The 16,847-nt window shown below is 33.7% G+C and overlaps 1 protein-coding gene across 1 annotated transcript; it reads left to right on the plus strand.

Moving 5' to 3' along the window:
- Window positions 1–23: 23 nt before the first annotated feature.
- Window positions 24–16,076, plus strand: ath (ATP-dependent RNA helicase DHX33). The gene is made up of 11 exons (XM_085955588.1): window positions 24–414; window positions 1,925–2,134; window positions 2,872–3,094; window positions 5,123–5,307; window positions 5,395–5,470; window positions 6,146–6,333; window positions 7,030–7,328; window positions 9,349–9,473; window positions 9,753–9,917; window positions 10,800–10,928; window positions 14,699–16,076. The coding sequence occupies exons 1-11, from the start codon at window positions 173–175 to the stop codon at window positions 14,978–14,980; spliced, it is 2,124 nt and encodes a 707-aa protein (XP_085811714.1). The 5' UTR covers window positions 24–172; the 3' UTR covers window positions 14,981–16,076.
- Window positions 16,077–16,847: the final 771 nt, after the last annotated feature.

Here is a 16,847-nt window from a genome sequence, read left to right on the forward strand (position 1 = left end):
CTAAGTATTTTTTTAGCACGTGTGTTTGACATGATACACGATATTGAATTTGACGTTTTCGCTGTGGTACCTATGTTAATGTTAATAACATTATTAATAAATTAATATATTATTATTGTCCCTTATCAACCTTGTACTGACATGCTTTGTGTAAACGGAAAAATATCTGAAAATGGATTCAAAATATAATATCTCTTTCAACGGCAATAATTGCAAAGGGAAGTTTAACATAAAAAGACCTAATAAACACTCGCCGAACTTGATACCGAAGAAGAAAATGAAATTGATTGATAAAATTGACGGTGGACCTAATACAAAAGTTAACCAAAATGAAATCGCCAACAATAATAGCTCGCCGCCACTATCAATACAGGAACAGAAGAAAAGATTGCCCGTTTACGGAGTGCGTGACAGGTATGGTTCCAAATTTCCACGATATATATTCAGCATTTTATATTCTTTACGTTCTTATTGTACAATTAAAAACATTACTTTCTGAATTTGATGGGATTTTTATTTAAAAGCGAGTACTTATTGCTAGGAAAACAATGTACCTATTCTACAGCTGCTCTGTAACTCACAAGGTTGTCATTATTTCCCTAATTCAATTAAAAACCAATAATATAACACATACTTATTGTCACCATTGTTGGATAGCGCAATTTGCACTTTAAAAATACTAGAATATCTTGTGATTATAATGTTTGAGACTTCACAACAGGTGGTCACCGCCTGTTCTTTCTCCTTCTTTCCTTGACTTCTCGGGCTCAGTCCACAGGCCATGAGAATGGCCCCAAAAATCTATTACGATATCTTGTGATTGTCGAGGTATTTTGTTTATTTGAATTCTTCTGAAAATTTCGTCTTAAAGGATCATATCCTAACCATATAAGGTATTGCCTCCAAACATTCCAATTTCGTCAGTTGATTCTAGTTTACTATTTTTGCTCATATTTTTATAGAAAACTAAAAATAGTAAGTACCTTCTTAAAGAAAATGTGTCCACGCACATCTCTTAGCAATGAAGCTTTATAGCGTCTGCACATGTGCATAGGTTTACTGGCACCAATAGTGTGTAAATTCAACAATCACAATAATAACACGTAAAAGTGCTGACTGTCTCATCAATCTCATTCTTAAAGCATAAGCGAGACATGTTGTCATTTTATGGTGTAGTTTGACTGATTGTGAAAATTGGTAAACGTCAATAACGTTCTGTGCGTTGTAGTTTGTTTTTTTTTCGGCAGGTTCATTACTATCTTTCTACTACAAATATCTCACAAGTTACAATTGTCGTGTGAAAATTCAGAAGCTGCTGAACTTTTTAATCTATGCTTGCAATCTTGCATATTGCACGATAATATGTGTTTCTTGTTATGGCTGCGATAATACCTACTGTCAGCAGTAAATCCATGCACGAGTAAACGGGGCTTATAGCTTGACTGGTGTAAAAGCACCCAACAATGGCTACAGACATCCCGGTTTGGTTGCAATGTTTGACACTTGAATGCTTGACTATCCTAGATCACACATCTACTACGAACTAATACCAACAACTAATACTAACGAAATTTAAATATTTGTAAGGCTTACCACCTGCCATATTGTGCATAAAACTTTTGTCCAGAGGAAAAATAAAATTATTTTCTTAAAAATAGCCAAATAACTGACAATAAAATTAAAAAATGATGTAAGCATATAAGAAATGATTTACGTACCTATTCATAAGTATATAACAGTTATTGAGCATTAATGAGAGAAGGCAGATTTTTTGAATATTTTGGTAATTCCAATCACATAGCAAGTAAACGGGTGAAAAAAATAATCTCTCCATATAGTATACATAATAAATTTGCCAAATGATATAATATGTTGTTAAATGAACTGCGAAACATATAGTAAAAAGAATGTGATAATTCCTTAGGTTGCTCGAGGAAATTCGCAAGAATGACCTTATGATAATTATCGGAGAAACGGGCAGCGGCAAAACTACCCAGATACCTCAGATAATTCATGAGGCACGACTGGAAGGTGTTGGAATGATTGGAATAACTCAACCGAGACGAGTAGCTGCCATTACCATAGCAATGCGGGTATCACAGGAGATGAATACACAACTAGGAGATGTGGTCGGGTATGTATATTGTATATAAATCATGAGTGATGCACATTTTAGTAAAAGTGCCTAGAAAGTTTCTCCTGGGACATTCCTGGTAAAAGCTTCCTATATTATAAATTCTATATTCTGGCCTATAGGCTACATCATCACGGCTAAGGAACTTAAAATCTCCCCCGCACTTGCACTTACGTATATATCTATGCCCTTGCTTAACACTTCCAATATTTCACACTATATACAGAGTACTGAACTATTATTGCCCAGAATACAAAAGTCACACTGTACCACTCCTGTTATGTGGTCATACACCGTGTTGTAGTGGTTCAAATCAGACATAAAAAATGAAAAAGTTGCATGTGTTTAGTAATCGGAAAATGAGGTACCTGTCTCAGTTCTATTCATGAGTAGTTTATTTCTTTTTAGTCTCACTAAATTTCTGCTGGCAGTGTTAAGCAATTCAATAGGTTGCAAAAGAAAAGGCAGACCAAAAAATTTCTGGCTGGAAGAAGCTATCAATGACTGCCGTATACTACCTATTGGAGAAAGTGGCCACTATTAACAGGGTTAGGTGGAGAGAGTTGTCGGTAGAAGCCAAGATCCACCTCTGGTTGTCACGCTGTCGATGATGAAGATACAATGTTTTTATTATAATGAATATTATGGTGGTTTATGCTTTCCAATTACACTAGTTTCACACACTATTCTATTAGGATAGGTGATTTTGTATAAATTTACTGTTTGTTGTTTATTAGATATACCGTAAGATTTGAAGATATGACATCACCCAGAACGAAAGTCAAATACATGACAGATGGAATGCTCCTTCGTGAAGCTATGATAGATTCTCTGTTATTGGATTATTCAGTTATCATATTAGATGAAGCTCACGAAAGAACTGTTAGCACTGATGTTTTATTTGGAATCATCAAACAATCTCAAAAGGAAAGGAAAGCCAAAAGTCTGAAACCATTGAAGGTAAATAAAATAAAATTCTCTTTAATAATCTCTAATATAATTATTATGTCACAGTTTAGTTGACAATAGATTTACTCTCCGTTATTTCAGTTAATTATTCCTTATGGAATGGTATAAATGTGTCCATTTTAGTGATGATTTTAATACTTGAATAAATATTTTAGTTCACCTTGAAAAGCTAAGTTATATATATATATATATATATATATTTAGCTGTTGTGTCATCATTAGATGGCCATTAGATATAGTTAGCATGTTATTTAAATGTGGTAATTAAATGCTCTGCGGTGAAGAAGTTAATACAAATTATAAGGATCATGTCATTTATCATTACAATCATACTAGGAAAATGGCAAATTTTCAACGGCCGTACTGCGAAAATTAAGGTCAGAATTTGGTAAAAATCATCACTGATTCATCATTCACAAGCTGATTAAATAAATTAAAGAGGCTGGTAGAGATTTAGATCGCCAGACGCCTGCACATATTTGTTCGCGAAAATATTGCTGCTGTACCCGAAAATGTGACTGAAGAGTCAGAAATGTCGATTCCAAGAAGATCGCAGCAACTTGCCTCTTATATGGCTCGTGAAACACTGGCTTTATTGTGTGTAAAAAACAAATTCGTACCAGAACTTGGATAATCCTTTTTTATTACATTGTACTTTATGTACCTACATTGTGCCGCACATCACGAGTTATTCATAATATAGAGAATTTCTATCCAAAATCACAGTACAGTGGAACCCCGATCTACCGTTCTTGCATAAATCGATATCCCGCATGGATTGTTCATTTTTGAAAGTCCCGCCAAATACCCATAAGAACAATGTTAAATAATCCCGCATTAAACGTTCCCCGATTTATGGTTTTCCTTGATCTATCGTCTAAATATTATGGTCCCGTCACAAATATTATTGACCGTTTTTTTGAATTTCGCATTTCGCTTTCATAGAATTGTTTATGAAACTTTTTATTATGCATTGTTTGCACAGATCGGTCGGTTCTCAATCTCGCCTGACCGTTCAGTCGCATTGCGTTATTTACATAGGCCGCTCAGGCTTGCCTCGCATCTCCTATCACGAATTTTTATAAGTTGCAACTAAAATGCCATCCATGAAGAAAACTAGAACTCTAGCTGAGAAACTTAAATTATTCAAGATGTAAAATTTTTTTTTTTTATATATCCCGCATTTATCGGTTTTTATTAGGGTCCTTTGAAAATCGTAGAATCGGGGTTTCACTGTTATCACATTTGAAATAAGTATTATACCCCATTTACACGTGTATGGATTGACTGCTGACAGTACGTATTATCGCGGCAATAACAAAAAATCCATGTGTTACGTATTATCGTGCAAATTGCGAAATTGCATGTATGGATTAAAAAAGTTTGGTACAAGTCGGTTATCTGGAATACAGCGGCAAACACATTTTGAAAATAGCCAATATACTGGATTATTTGTTATGTTACCCTAACCAAACCTAACCTAACCTAAATTAACCCAAACTGAGAAGTAATCTAGTATATAGGGTATCTTCAAAATGTGTTTGCCACTGTATTCCACATAACCGACTAGAACCAAAAGTTCAAAAGCTTCTGAATTTTCACACAACAATTGGACTGTGCGATATCTGCGCCTGCGTGGTAGAACGATATTGGTGAACCTGCCAGTAAAAAAATGAACTACACCGTGCAGAGACTTATTTTGCGGTCAACCGATTTTCACGACCTGTCAAATAGTACCATACAACGACAACATCACGTCACGCTTACTCTTGAATGAAATTGGCAAGACAGTCAACACTTTTACGTGTAAACAGTTATTATCGCGATAGTTTAAAATGTACACTATTGGTGCAAGTAAATCCATGTACGTGTACAGGCGCTATTCCACTAAGCATTACTATGCACCTTTACTTCGTTAATGATTTATATTTTTCTTAATGTTTGATTATATTAAATATAATAATGCACATTTTAATTGCTACAGATTTACTGTGTATTCATAATTTTATGCTTTTTTAGGTAATAGTTATGTCTGCAACAATGGATGTTGACGTTTTCAGTTCATATCTTGACAATTGTCCCGTAATTTATCTCGAAGGGAGAACGTTTCCTGTAACAATATATCATGTGAAAAATAAACCAAATGACTATCAGCAGGCTGCATTGTGTACAGTATTTCAAATCCACAAAGAAACACCGATAAAGTAAGTACCTGTTGACATATGTTCAATTCGATGAGGTTAAATAATGATACATGTGCTAAGTAATTTTCTACAATATCTTTTTTACAGCTACCATATTTTAGTGTTTCTCACTGGCCAAGAAGAAATTGAAGCTCTGATGTACAATATCCGACAAATAGCAAAGGTAAATTTTATCTTGATTTTTGTTTCTAAAATTGATCTGTAATATTTCTCTTGATCATCATTAAACGCAGTTTTGAAATATTTGTCTTCTTAGACATATTTTTTTTTTAGTATGTATTAGATTCATGAATAATTAATGTCGTGAGTAAAGAATTATCTGATTTCACAATTTATATAAATCTTTCAAGTACCTACTTACTTATCTAAGATTAGTTCAAATAATATTTATCACATTCATTGTACTTCATATTTTGTTCTCTGATTATGTATTAGCGATGATACGTAGATAATATACATAATAATTGTTTATAGATGTGATGATATGATTAAGACATAATGAATCAGCATTTTTTTGATATTCGGGAATTCCTGCGTTCAGCAATAAATTTTATGGCATTGGTTCCTAACCATTGTATCGTAAGATACTTCTGTACTATTTTTTTGGTACCTATGTTATGAGACATTTCAAAACTTGAACATAATCTCTATAATTACCACAACATATTTAATATTATTATGAATAATTAATCTGTGAACTGTGAGCGGTAACTAGAATCTATAAAAACCTTTTGATTGTGTAAAGTAGGAAGTATAGCAGAAATCTGCTGTTTGGTCTCTTCAGTATAAAATATCAGATTAAAAATTTGCTAATAATTGCTTATTGGTTTTTTTTTAGGAAGTAGGGGGTGGTATAATTCGGGTCTATCCACTATATGCTGCATTGCCGCCTGCGCAGCAGTTGGATGCGTGGCGACCCTCACCCCCAAATATTCGAAAAATCATTCTGGCAACAAATATAGCAGAAACTTCAATCACAATACCCAATATTAAATGTGTTATCGATACAGGTGTTGTTAAAGCACGGTAAGACATTTTTGTTAATTTTTCATTACATACATTACATGCATTACGCTTTTGTTATAATATGATACAATTTATTATACAGCTCATATGGACATCAAAGGACAAAAAAATTTTGAAGAATTTTGTTATTATATAACCTGGAAGTAAAATATTGATTTATCAAAAAAGGTCTATTAATTGATAACAAACTGGTTTAGATTGATGGTTCTCCTAATAATTGATAAAAATATAATAATTACTGATTATAGTTATCAAAATGGCAATTTTTTACCTATTGTGTTATAACATAACTATGTCACATAATTCCTCATGATTTAACAACTGAAATACATGTTGTGTTTCAATTGTAATGTTTAAAATTTCAAGCAATGCAAAATATAATGTTTTTAATGTGCTATCAACAACTTGATAAAAATTCATCCTCCAATAAGCAACATCAACCAATAATTTTCTATGAAATACCTGAGGCTATAAAATGTATTGTGTAAAAGAGTTGACGGTTCAAAATATGTCAGTCCTGTTTATGTCCTAAGATTTATCTAAAGGTTCATGAAGTAAATTCATTTATTAAAAATTATGTATCATTCTCACAATTTTATCATCAATGTATGAAATTGACAATATGCAATTCATTTGGTTTATTCGATTAGTTAAAATATGGAAAATAAAGAGGCTTGGAATATATATTCAATATAGGAGATATTGCCCTGCGTCTGGTGCCGAACTGTTGCGTGTAGAACCTTGCTCCCAAGCCGCATGCTGGCAGAGAGCGGGAAGGGCTGGACGAGATTCTCCCGGTCACTGTTACCGACTTTATACGGCTGATCATCTGAAGAGTCTTTCACCGCACACTTTACCTGATATATTGCGATGCCCGTTGGCGCCGACTCTTCTCCAGATGTTGGCACTGGGAGTTGACCCGACAACATTCGATTTGATAAACAAGCCTCCCGAAGAAGCATCCAAAGGAGCTCTACAGTTGCTGCGACAACTAGGTTAGTCATTATGGCCATGTGAACAAATTTAATCATCTATTAACATCTCTCACTACAATTCTTAGAACACCCATGGTGGAGTAAGTACCATAGTCCACCGGGATGCTATGGTGACGTCGACAACAGTATTGCCAAACATAATGAATGAAATTGTATGATGGATGTCTGACCTAGAGGCAGCTTGGCAACGTGGCCAGTGATGTTGCTGTAGTGTCCCTGTGATAATGGCCCTAATGACAGAGTGTCTGCTTTTGACTTTTTACTTAGGTTCGAACTCAGCTTATGGCAAACATTGATAAGTTGTTGTCGCAATGTGCTTTTGCATCCATGTTGGCCTAGTGTATTGTGCAGTTGTCTTTGTATAAAAACGAAGTCGTGGGTCACAGGTTCAAACCTACGGCTGGTCAAAGAAAATCACATTGTTTTTTCAATTTGTATTTGATCCAATGGGTTGAGGGAATGGCTAAAAAGTTTTCATTGTAAAAATCTGTTAATACAACCTCTATTTTGCGGGTGGCCCATAGCTACGATTGGGATCAAAGATGGTAATTCATAATTTTTTTGTGATCTAGAGCAGTGCTCCGCAACCGGTGTGCCACGGTACATTGCTCTAAAAAAACACAAATAATTTTAAGACAAGGATCTCTACAAATGTACCAAAGGACCTACCAGACCACCATTGAAAACAAACAATTAGTTTTGGATCCGTTTCAAAAACATTTAACTTTGCTGCAAAAGAAATTTCATCATTACTTTCATACAATCAATACGACTGGATTCGAAACCTTATGCAAATAATGCCGAAAATTCTATAGAAGCGCTTTCCCTATAAATTCGAGAGGAATTGGTTGAATTGAGAAACGACGGGACGCTAAAACTGAATTTCGCCGATGTTCCATTGGCTATTTTCAGGATTTCGGTTAATAAAGAATATCTTCGGATTTTCGACAAGGCTATCGCAGTTCAGCTCCCATTTTATACGACATATCTAGGTGAGCAAAGTTTTTCAACTCAAGTTCTAATTAAAAATAATAAGCAGTCTTGCTTGAAGGTTCTTGACCGACGGCTTCGGGTTACTCTTTCAAATATCAAGTCAAAATATATAAAACTTTTACATTCATTGAAAAAAGCTAAGTTATCACATTAATTAGTTATTGATAATACAAATACATGGTAATCTGTACATTTAGTTCTTCGTCGTGTGTTATGTTGTTTGTATATTTAATTATTCATCAAATAAAAAAACATAAACTAATGTAATACTAATTATGGTGCATGGCCTCTACAAGGGGGAGCTAACAGGGCTCTCTGGGGGCCCAGGCTCAGGGGAGGCCGGCTTGGCAGGTCAACCAGATAAGTGAGATAAACACAAATTACAATTTTGCTCGAAAAGTAAAAAAAGTCGCCTGCGGCGCTATTTTACTGCACTGGTATTAATATTTTAAAACATGCGATTGTAAGATACAATTTATTATTATGTCAGTACTCGAAAAATAATAAAATTGTTCTCAACCCGACAGCTAACCATAATTCAAGTGGATGTATTAATAAATACAAAAAAATCGCTACAATCAATACCAATATTTTTCCTCGAACACCATTTGAAAAACGCTATTTTAGAGTATCACACTGTCTTTAACCTGAGCGATAGGTAGGGGGCCTACCAAAGATCCTGGCCTGGGGTCCCTCTTCAGGATGTGGGGTCCATGTTTAGGTGTATAAATGGTTTTACGTGTGGTGTGCCGTGGAATTCTCGGAAGACCTTTGATGTGCCGTGGGTGAGAAAAGGTTGCGGAGCACTGATCTAGAGCAAGAACTCATTGCAAAGAAAATTTTTATATAATCTCCCATTTATTATAATAGTCTCTATCATTATTAACTGAGTTATTTATAATTATGTAAGTGTGAATTTACCATAATTTTATTATTATCAAGTAGGTACATATTATAATACATAATATACATCTCTCATATTATGAGAACTGTAATTTTTATTGCGATTTTTTAAAATTTATTTTAGGTGCTATCACCGGAAATGAATCTCCTGTGTTAACCAATATTGGAAAGAAAATGGCTGTATTTCCAATCGACCCGAAACTGTCAAAGGTTTTATTAAGAGCACACGAATTTGGATGCCTAGAAGAGGTAAATTAAGAATGTTTATTAATCTTTGGGTCACCTGTATTTCGTGATTTAATGCTTTCTTAAATTTGTTAAAGATTGCAGGGCTGCAGAGTCATTTAAATAAATCTGACTGAATTTGATTTTAAAAATGAAAACAAATGTTCATAAATAGTAAAAAAGTCAGTTGATTTCTGACTCCGACTCTACAGCCGTGGGAAATTTACAAATGATGAAAATCAAAATGAATGAAAAATCTTGTTATTTGACAGATGTATAAATATTTTTTTATTAATTTTATAGGCACTCAGTGTGGTGGCATTATTATCAAGTGATGGAGTTTTCCACTGCCCTGTCAATAAAAGAGAGGAAGGATTGTTGGCAAAGGCAAAATTTATTTCACCATTGGGCGACCACATTACTATTCTCAACGTATACAAAGCTTTTTGTAATGCACCCACGCCGAAGGTTGGTGATATTACTATTGGTGTTTGATAATTCATTGCATATCAATTTATATTCATTTTAACCTACTATTATAGTACCACCAATGTTATAATGCGTCTGTAGGGGTTGTAAACTATTATGATTGGGTTTTTTTTTAGATAATTTCACCATATTAAAAAAATCACAATTTAATATGAATTGAAAATATGAACATTTTTAGAATGATTCTCAAAATTGATGCCAGTAAATATAGTTTTGAAAAGACCAACATAATATGTTCATTCTGAGATGGTAAACGTTTTATGTTTCTCTGTTGACCTTTCATCCAAGCCAGATGTCCCATAACAACATGTTATCATAAATGTACTTAAATATGTTTTATTTATCTTAATGTTATTTCCAAGGAAGTATTCCTTAACCTCCATTTCAGCTACTTATTGTGTTCTCTATTAATGGAAATGTTAAATTCTTACGTCCTATTGTCAAGGTGTATCATGTGTAAATATAGCACCAATCAACATGATAGTTTTGTGCTGTTAATTAAATACACACAAGTTGAAATTCACTCGTGACAGGTTGGAAAGAAACCAAAACCAGCAGGTTTCAATATATTGAAATGAGAAATATCTGATTTGATACTAGAATAAGTAAATATTTTTGTTAGATTTTGGTGTTATGTGTGACTTATTGGTCTTAGACGCCTCATTTTATTATTTTCGTAGTAGAAATAAACTTTTATTTTATATTTTTGCTCAATATCGGATGATGGCATGACAGTATTTTAATTACTTCCCGATTTAAATAATTATTGTCTCTGGGCCAGGGATCATGATTATACTTTAGTTTATTGTAATGTTAGTATACTATTAAGAACTAGACATAACATGGGTTTACTTCTTTTAGCAATGGTGCCGTGACAACTATCTTAACCACCGTAATCTCTCATATGCAAAAGATGTCAGGGAGCAATTGTCGGAACTTTGTAAAAAGTATAAAATGCAACGGCAATCTTGTGGCCAAGCCACTGAACAGGTATGTAATCGTTAAACATATCGGATTTATTTTTAGTACATATTGTACATCAGGGCTTTCAACTAATTTTCGTTTATTAAAGTTGACTAAAAATGCTAAATCTAGTAACCAAATCTCGTCTATCAGCTGCTTGTAGTCATCACCCCTTTCAGCAAGAAATTGGTTAATATCATTGATTAGATCCCTAAATCTTTGTAGAAATTAATTTTCCTCGACTTAACCACCTAACATCAGTATGAATTCTCCATCATCCTGTCCATCATTATTAGTTTCTTCCACTTGTAGTTTAAAAAGACGCCTCTGAAGACTTTTTGCCTGAATCGAATTAGATATTTAAAATCTTAAATCCATAATTTCTTTCATATTTAAAGCCTTGGCACACAACACTTGTTGGTTTATGATGCAATGATATTGTAAAAAGTCAGGGAAATCTTCTTCATTCCTACACAGTGGAACAATACCATTGTGACAACCTGTCATAGCTAGTGCTCTGTCCGTAGTAATGGAAACCAATTTATAAAGAGGCAACTGAGTAGTCTTATTGAAGTTTTTAAAACTGGTTAATAAATCTTCACTCGTGTTTTCCTTATATCGGAATGATTGTTAGTATTTCTTCCTCGGTTGAAAAGTCTTTAAAAACCATTCTAATAAAAATAATCTTAAAACTTAAAAAAAATTTTAAACAAAAATATATATTAAGACGATACATCAGTGAAACGGCAAATAATTTTCAACTATAGGCGCCACGAAATTTTGGACTCGCTGGCATTTGGAGAGCGAACGTCGAGGTGTCAATACGTCAATTTGTTTCATGATGGCGACGGGGGTATTAATTCTTAAATCGTGTAAAGATGACTAAAAACGTTACCCATTTACATGAAAAAGAAAACATGTCAATGAATATATTATTATTGTTACTAATAGAACAATAAATATATAATAATAATAAATTAAATATATAATAAATAATAAATTAAATGGACACATGTTAGATTTATATGACAAATTATATTTCGTTCGGCATGCGTCATTTGCACCCGCGACCCGCAATCCGCGTATTGCCTAGCCACGATCTTTTTAGACCATGCCTCAACTGAGGTATATATAGCCTTAAGGGCGGACATGTTCAGCGTGGGTCAAAATGGAGCTTTTTTTCTATTTTAAAAGCATGATCCTGGACATACCTTAAACGTTGTAGATAATCTATTTATATAATTTTGAAGCCTTATTATCCGTTATATTTATTTTAAACATTTGATGACTGCATAAAGTATTTTTATTACATAAAATAGTATTCTTTTAAACCTCTCGCTCTAATGTTTTAGAATATAGTCATATTTCAGTACATAAATGTGCGGTGGTGTTAAGATTTTTTACATTTATTAATTTTTAAACGCATTTATAAAACCATCAGTATAATTTATATCGACATTATTACAGTGATATATTTACGATAAAAAATTATATTGATAATCTCTGTGATCCCAAATTTGACAAAAATTTGGCATTTTATTATTCAAAAAATGGGCAAGATTAACACATTTGAAGATAATTCTAAATAAAAAATAACGAATGTATTGTAAGTGTGTGGGGATGGGATTTATGACAGAAAGAGGAATGGAGCGCTGTAGACGATGACCGCCGATAAAAACAAAAAAACACCAACCATTCATTTTCTCAATTCAAAATGAGTAATGATGTTCATAATGAATGAATTACCTGTGGTGGGATCTCGTTGTTTAATGTTTATGCAATATCCGTCTTATCCCTTCCAGAAAATTAGCGGATATTGGAGAGCGTTGTATGAACGGTGTGTCAGCGATGAACTCCAGATTATTTTTTCTTTGAATCACGATTTCTCGCGTCGATGTGCGGTCGCCAACCATGATTACAGCAACGTCGTCAACAACAGGCGCATCGAATCAACGCACGCACTTTTATCAGGATTGATGACAATAGCATGATTGTCACTTTGCAATTCGTGCATGTGATTTTTTAAGAATTTCAATAATTCATTGTGCTCATTCAATAGGGCGTCCAGTTTGCCGACGATGCGCCTGGCATTAGGCGAATTGAGGTTATTGTAGCCGCAACGTGCATCCACACGATTGATGTCTTCACCGCCCATGAAGTAGATTTGTAAAAATTTATGTGGTTCGTTTGGTATTGGCAGCAATGAGCCTACTTTGTGGTCCACTTGGCCTTTGATTTTGAACGTTGAATGGAATTGTTGACCATTGCCCCAGTATTGTGAACTATTTCTGTTGCTCCGAACGAAGTCATTTGGAAGCATGAATTGAATGTGCGAATGGACTTCAGGAACAGGCTTGAATCTGGAACCGTGCCGATGAGCAAGCCGTTCAATGGTTCTGGCGGTGTCTCAATTTCTGGTAGTTGCACTTTTCCTGATGCGCAACACATCCCGGCTGACTCATGTTTGAATTTGAGCGCATGACAATGGGGACATTCTTTGTCCATATCACCAATCAGCACTTTCGGATGAGCGGAATATTCAATATCTGCCTCATAATCGAATGCGAGACGAAGGAACGAAGCGGATATAAATGCTAGATGTTGGCGTTGTCGGTCATTTGCTCTGCGTGTGTTAACTACGAACCGGCGCGCTTGGCTCCGTTCCAATTGTCATTGTTGATTTCGTTCAGCTCGTGCCTCTTGTGATTGAGATGCACGCAATTGCGACATGCTCACACTTTCTGCTCTACTATTTCGCATGTTTGTTGCTTTATTCGTTCGACGGCCCAAATGGGCCCCCTTGCGTCTTGCTGGCATTGTTCACTGTAATACACGCACACAAATAGATAAATTAAAATAAAAAAGTGCAAAGTACAAAATTTTGCACGCACTGCGTTGTGATATGCCGCATAAAATGTCAAAATGACACGACGCTTCTCTTGAATTCTTCTCGGACGTAGCGCCATCTGTCATTCAACAACATAAATAATTTCGTTCTGTTTGAAATATGAACGACGGTTAAATTTGTTCATACAAAAATACTAAAATCGCGATTAAAAAATAGGAGGGTGAAAATTTGGAGTATGCCAAATAAATAGTTAATGCCAAATAAAAAAAAATTGTCAAAAGAATAAAAGAAAAAATTTTTTGGATAGAGATACCCTAATCACCTAACGGTATGAAATATACTTTACGACCTATTCTCATACCTATCAAATATACATAAAAAATATCATTAAAATTGGTCGAGCCGTTTCAGAGGAGTGCGACCACAAACACCGTGACACGAGATTTTTATATACGTTGTACGTTTAAGGTATGTCCAAGATCATGCTTTGAAAATAGAACAAAAGCTCGATTTTGACCTACGCTGAGCATGTCCCTCCTTAAGGTTGTAAAACGGTATACAAAATAAAATGGTGTGATGGTTATATTAGCAGATTTTTTTTATAAGGAATGACTGTTTCTCATTCACCTAATCCATCACTAAACATATTTTGAAAAAACAATACTTATGCACTTTTTTCTTAGTCACGGGATCGAATCTGCGACACATAGATTCAGAGACAGGTGTTTTACCAACTAGACCACCGTGGGTGGAAATAAGTGTTGTGTAATAACAACAGTTTCATTAGAATTTGAAAGGTAGTGGAAAATAAGATCTTATTATGAAATTGAGAAGTTTTATGAGATTTTACAACTGCCGTAAAATATGAAAAGCTTATTACTTATTACCTACTAGAAAAGTAAATGGAAATTCACCTAGCAGTGCAGTAATGTCTGAATATTGTTTTTAGATTCTCAAATGTCTGATGTCTGGGCTATTCGTCAATACGGCATGGGTTCGGAATGGGGCGACAGCTAATGGGGGTGGCCGTTACATGACGGCTTCAGGAATGGCGGCCGCTATTCATCCTTCATCCGTGCTCCATGGACTCGCCCCTCTGCCTCCGTGTTTATTGTATACCGAGCTTATAAGTACGCAGAGAAACTACATAAGTGCCGTGTCTGTTATCGAACCCGAATGGCTGCACGAAATCGCGCCAGAATTTGCAAGGAAATGTAGAATAGCGCATTGAGTATTTAATTCATTCTTTGTGAATTTAATTTTGCAGTTTCAAATCTTGTGAGTTCAACATTATTGGATTGGAATTTTTACAAAACTTTTATATTTTGTTTTTTTAATGTTACCATTTATTCATGTTTTTATATTTCATATTGACTTCCAAATCATGAATTAAGCACATAATATAAGAAAATCTGAAATACAGTAGTTAAAAAGAAACATTTTCTTTTTAAATCATGATGTTTAAGACCCCTAATAAAGTGGTGTTTTTTTAGAAGGGCCACGCGGCGCCGTCACTAGCGCCGGCATACGCGTGCGTGATCTTAAAACGGTGGTGCCACCTTTTTTACTCAAGCGTCAAGTATATAGGTATGCGTCTCATCCTAATGTATGTAAAAAGGTGGCCCCAGCATCAAGTGTTAGAAGCCTCATCTTGTGTGTGCTTCTAAAAATTGCCAGGATGTATGCGCTCTAATGATTCTGAGTAACCCAAGTATTTCATTCCTATACATTTTTAAAAATTTTGATTCATTATTTCTAAACAAACTGATTGAAAATAAAATAACTGCCTTTTTAATATTAGGTGATTTTACTTCATTTTCATATATTCACTCAATGATTTACGAAGTAAAATCGTACTTTATACATACTTAGTTAATGAGTATTTATTATATATGTAAATTATTGTGCATTTCTGTGATATGGAAAAAATGTTAAAATTCAATGTGACGTGTTTGTTTCATGTATAAATTAACTACAATATTATATTGTCAATGTGTATTATCCAGTTGTAGCTGTTAGTTTCAATGTCCGTAACCTCTATATTCTGCCATTATTAGTTAATTGCAAAAAATCGTCTTACACATTTAGGACTGTAAATATTTTCTTTTTGTAAACATTTATTAATTTAGAAAAGGTGAATAGTGAAGTAAAATTTCGTTAATGAAAATACATTATCATTAAAAAGTGCTTACAGAATCAAAATCAAGAACAATATTAAAAAAGTAATAATGGAGCTTACCGACTTTGAAACTAACAGCTTCAATTGGATAATAGAACTCAGTTATCAAGTTTTTTGGCTTGTGTAAAATAAAGTTTTATATTGACAGAAAAACATGATTTATTTTTTAATATTATATTATTATATTTTTCCATCGAAATCGAAGATTTTAATTATTTCATTTATAAAATGATCAAGCCTGCCATAAATGTTATTTCACTTTGTATTTACAGTTTGTTTACAAGTGTTTGTTCGAATTAACTAGAGCCATACATAATTATAATTACTATCCATAGATACGTTAACAAATTCATTTTTCTACAAATTAATTTGCTATTGTATTTTTTTATTAATCGAACTGGCATTTACGAGGTAGATCTCTATTATATTGGTTTTGAAATAAGATTTCTGTTCATTCTACAATTTTTGAGTTATTGATGTTAACAGTTTAGTTTCAGACTATAAATACATTTTAAAATGAATTATCGTTAGTGAAAATTAGTTTACCTATTTCTGTCAACTATCAACTTGAAAATTGGTAAAATTAACAAAAATCTTGTTTGAAAACAATTATATTCTTCGTAGAGATATCAATTAGTATTTTTTTTATAATATACAGTCAGAGTCATAAATATTATGTACCCAATAATAATTATTTATTTCGCTTTGTCAACATTGATTTTGAAGTACTTAAGCAGCGTATAGTACATACATACATACATTTACAACATTAATAATTAATTCGTAGATAACGAATGGATACATAATTTTAACTGTGGCTACCCTTAAAGCCTCAATTACATTGAGCTTCTTTACGAGTTGTTTATTGGCAAATTTACAATCTGCCTGTAAAGTCGCCCAGTGTAATCATCGAATAAGC

This window comes from Rhyacophila brunnea, unplaced genomic scaffold, assembly GCF_057557595.1.
Source record: "Rhyacophila brunnea isolate RB1 unplaced genomic scaffold, BYU_Rbru_1.0 scaffold_5, whole genome shotgun sequence".
NCBI lineage: Eukaryota > Metazoa > Arthropoda > Insecta > Trichoptera > Rhyacophilidae > Rhyacophila > Rhyacophila brunnea.

Bases quoted from the DNA above. Each gene is read 5' to 3' on its own strand.
- ath (XM_085955588.1), top strand. From the start codon at position 173: ATGGATTCAAAATATAATATCTCTTTCAACGGCAATAATTGCAAAGGG. The intron at 5,308-5,394 runs GTAAGTACCTGT...TCTTTTTTACAG, and splicing joins CACAAAGAAACACCGATAAA to CTACCATATTTTAGTGTTTC. The intron at 5,471-6,145 runs GTAAATTTTATC...GTTTTTTTTTAG, and splicing joins ATATCCGACAAATAGCAAAG to GAAGTAGGGGGTGGTATAAT.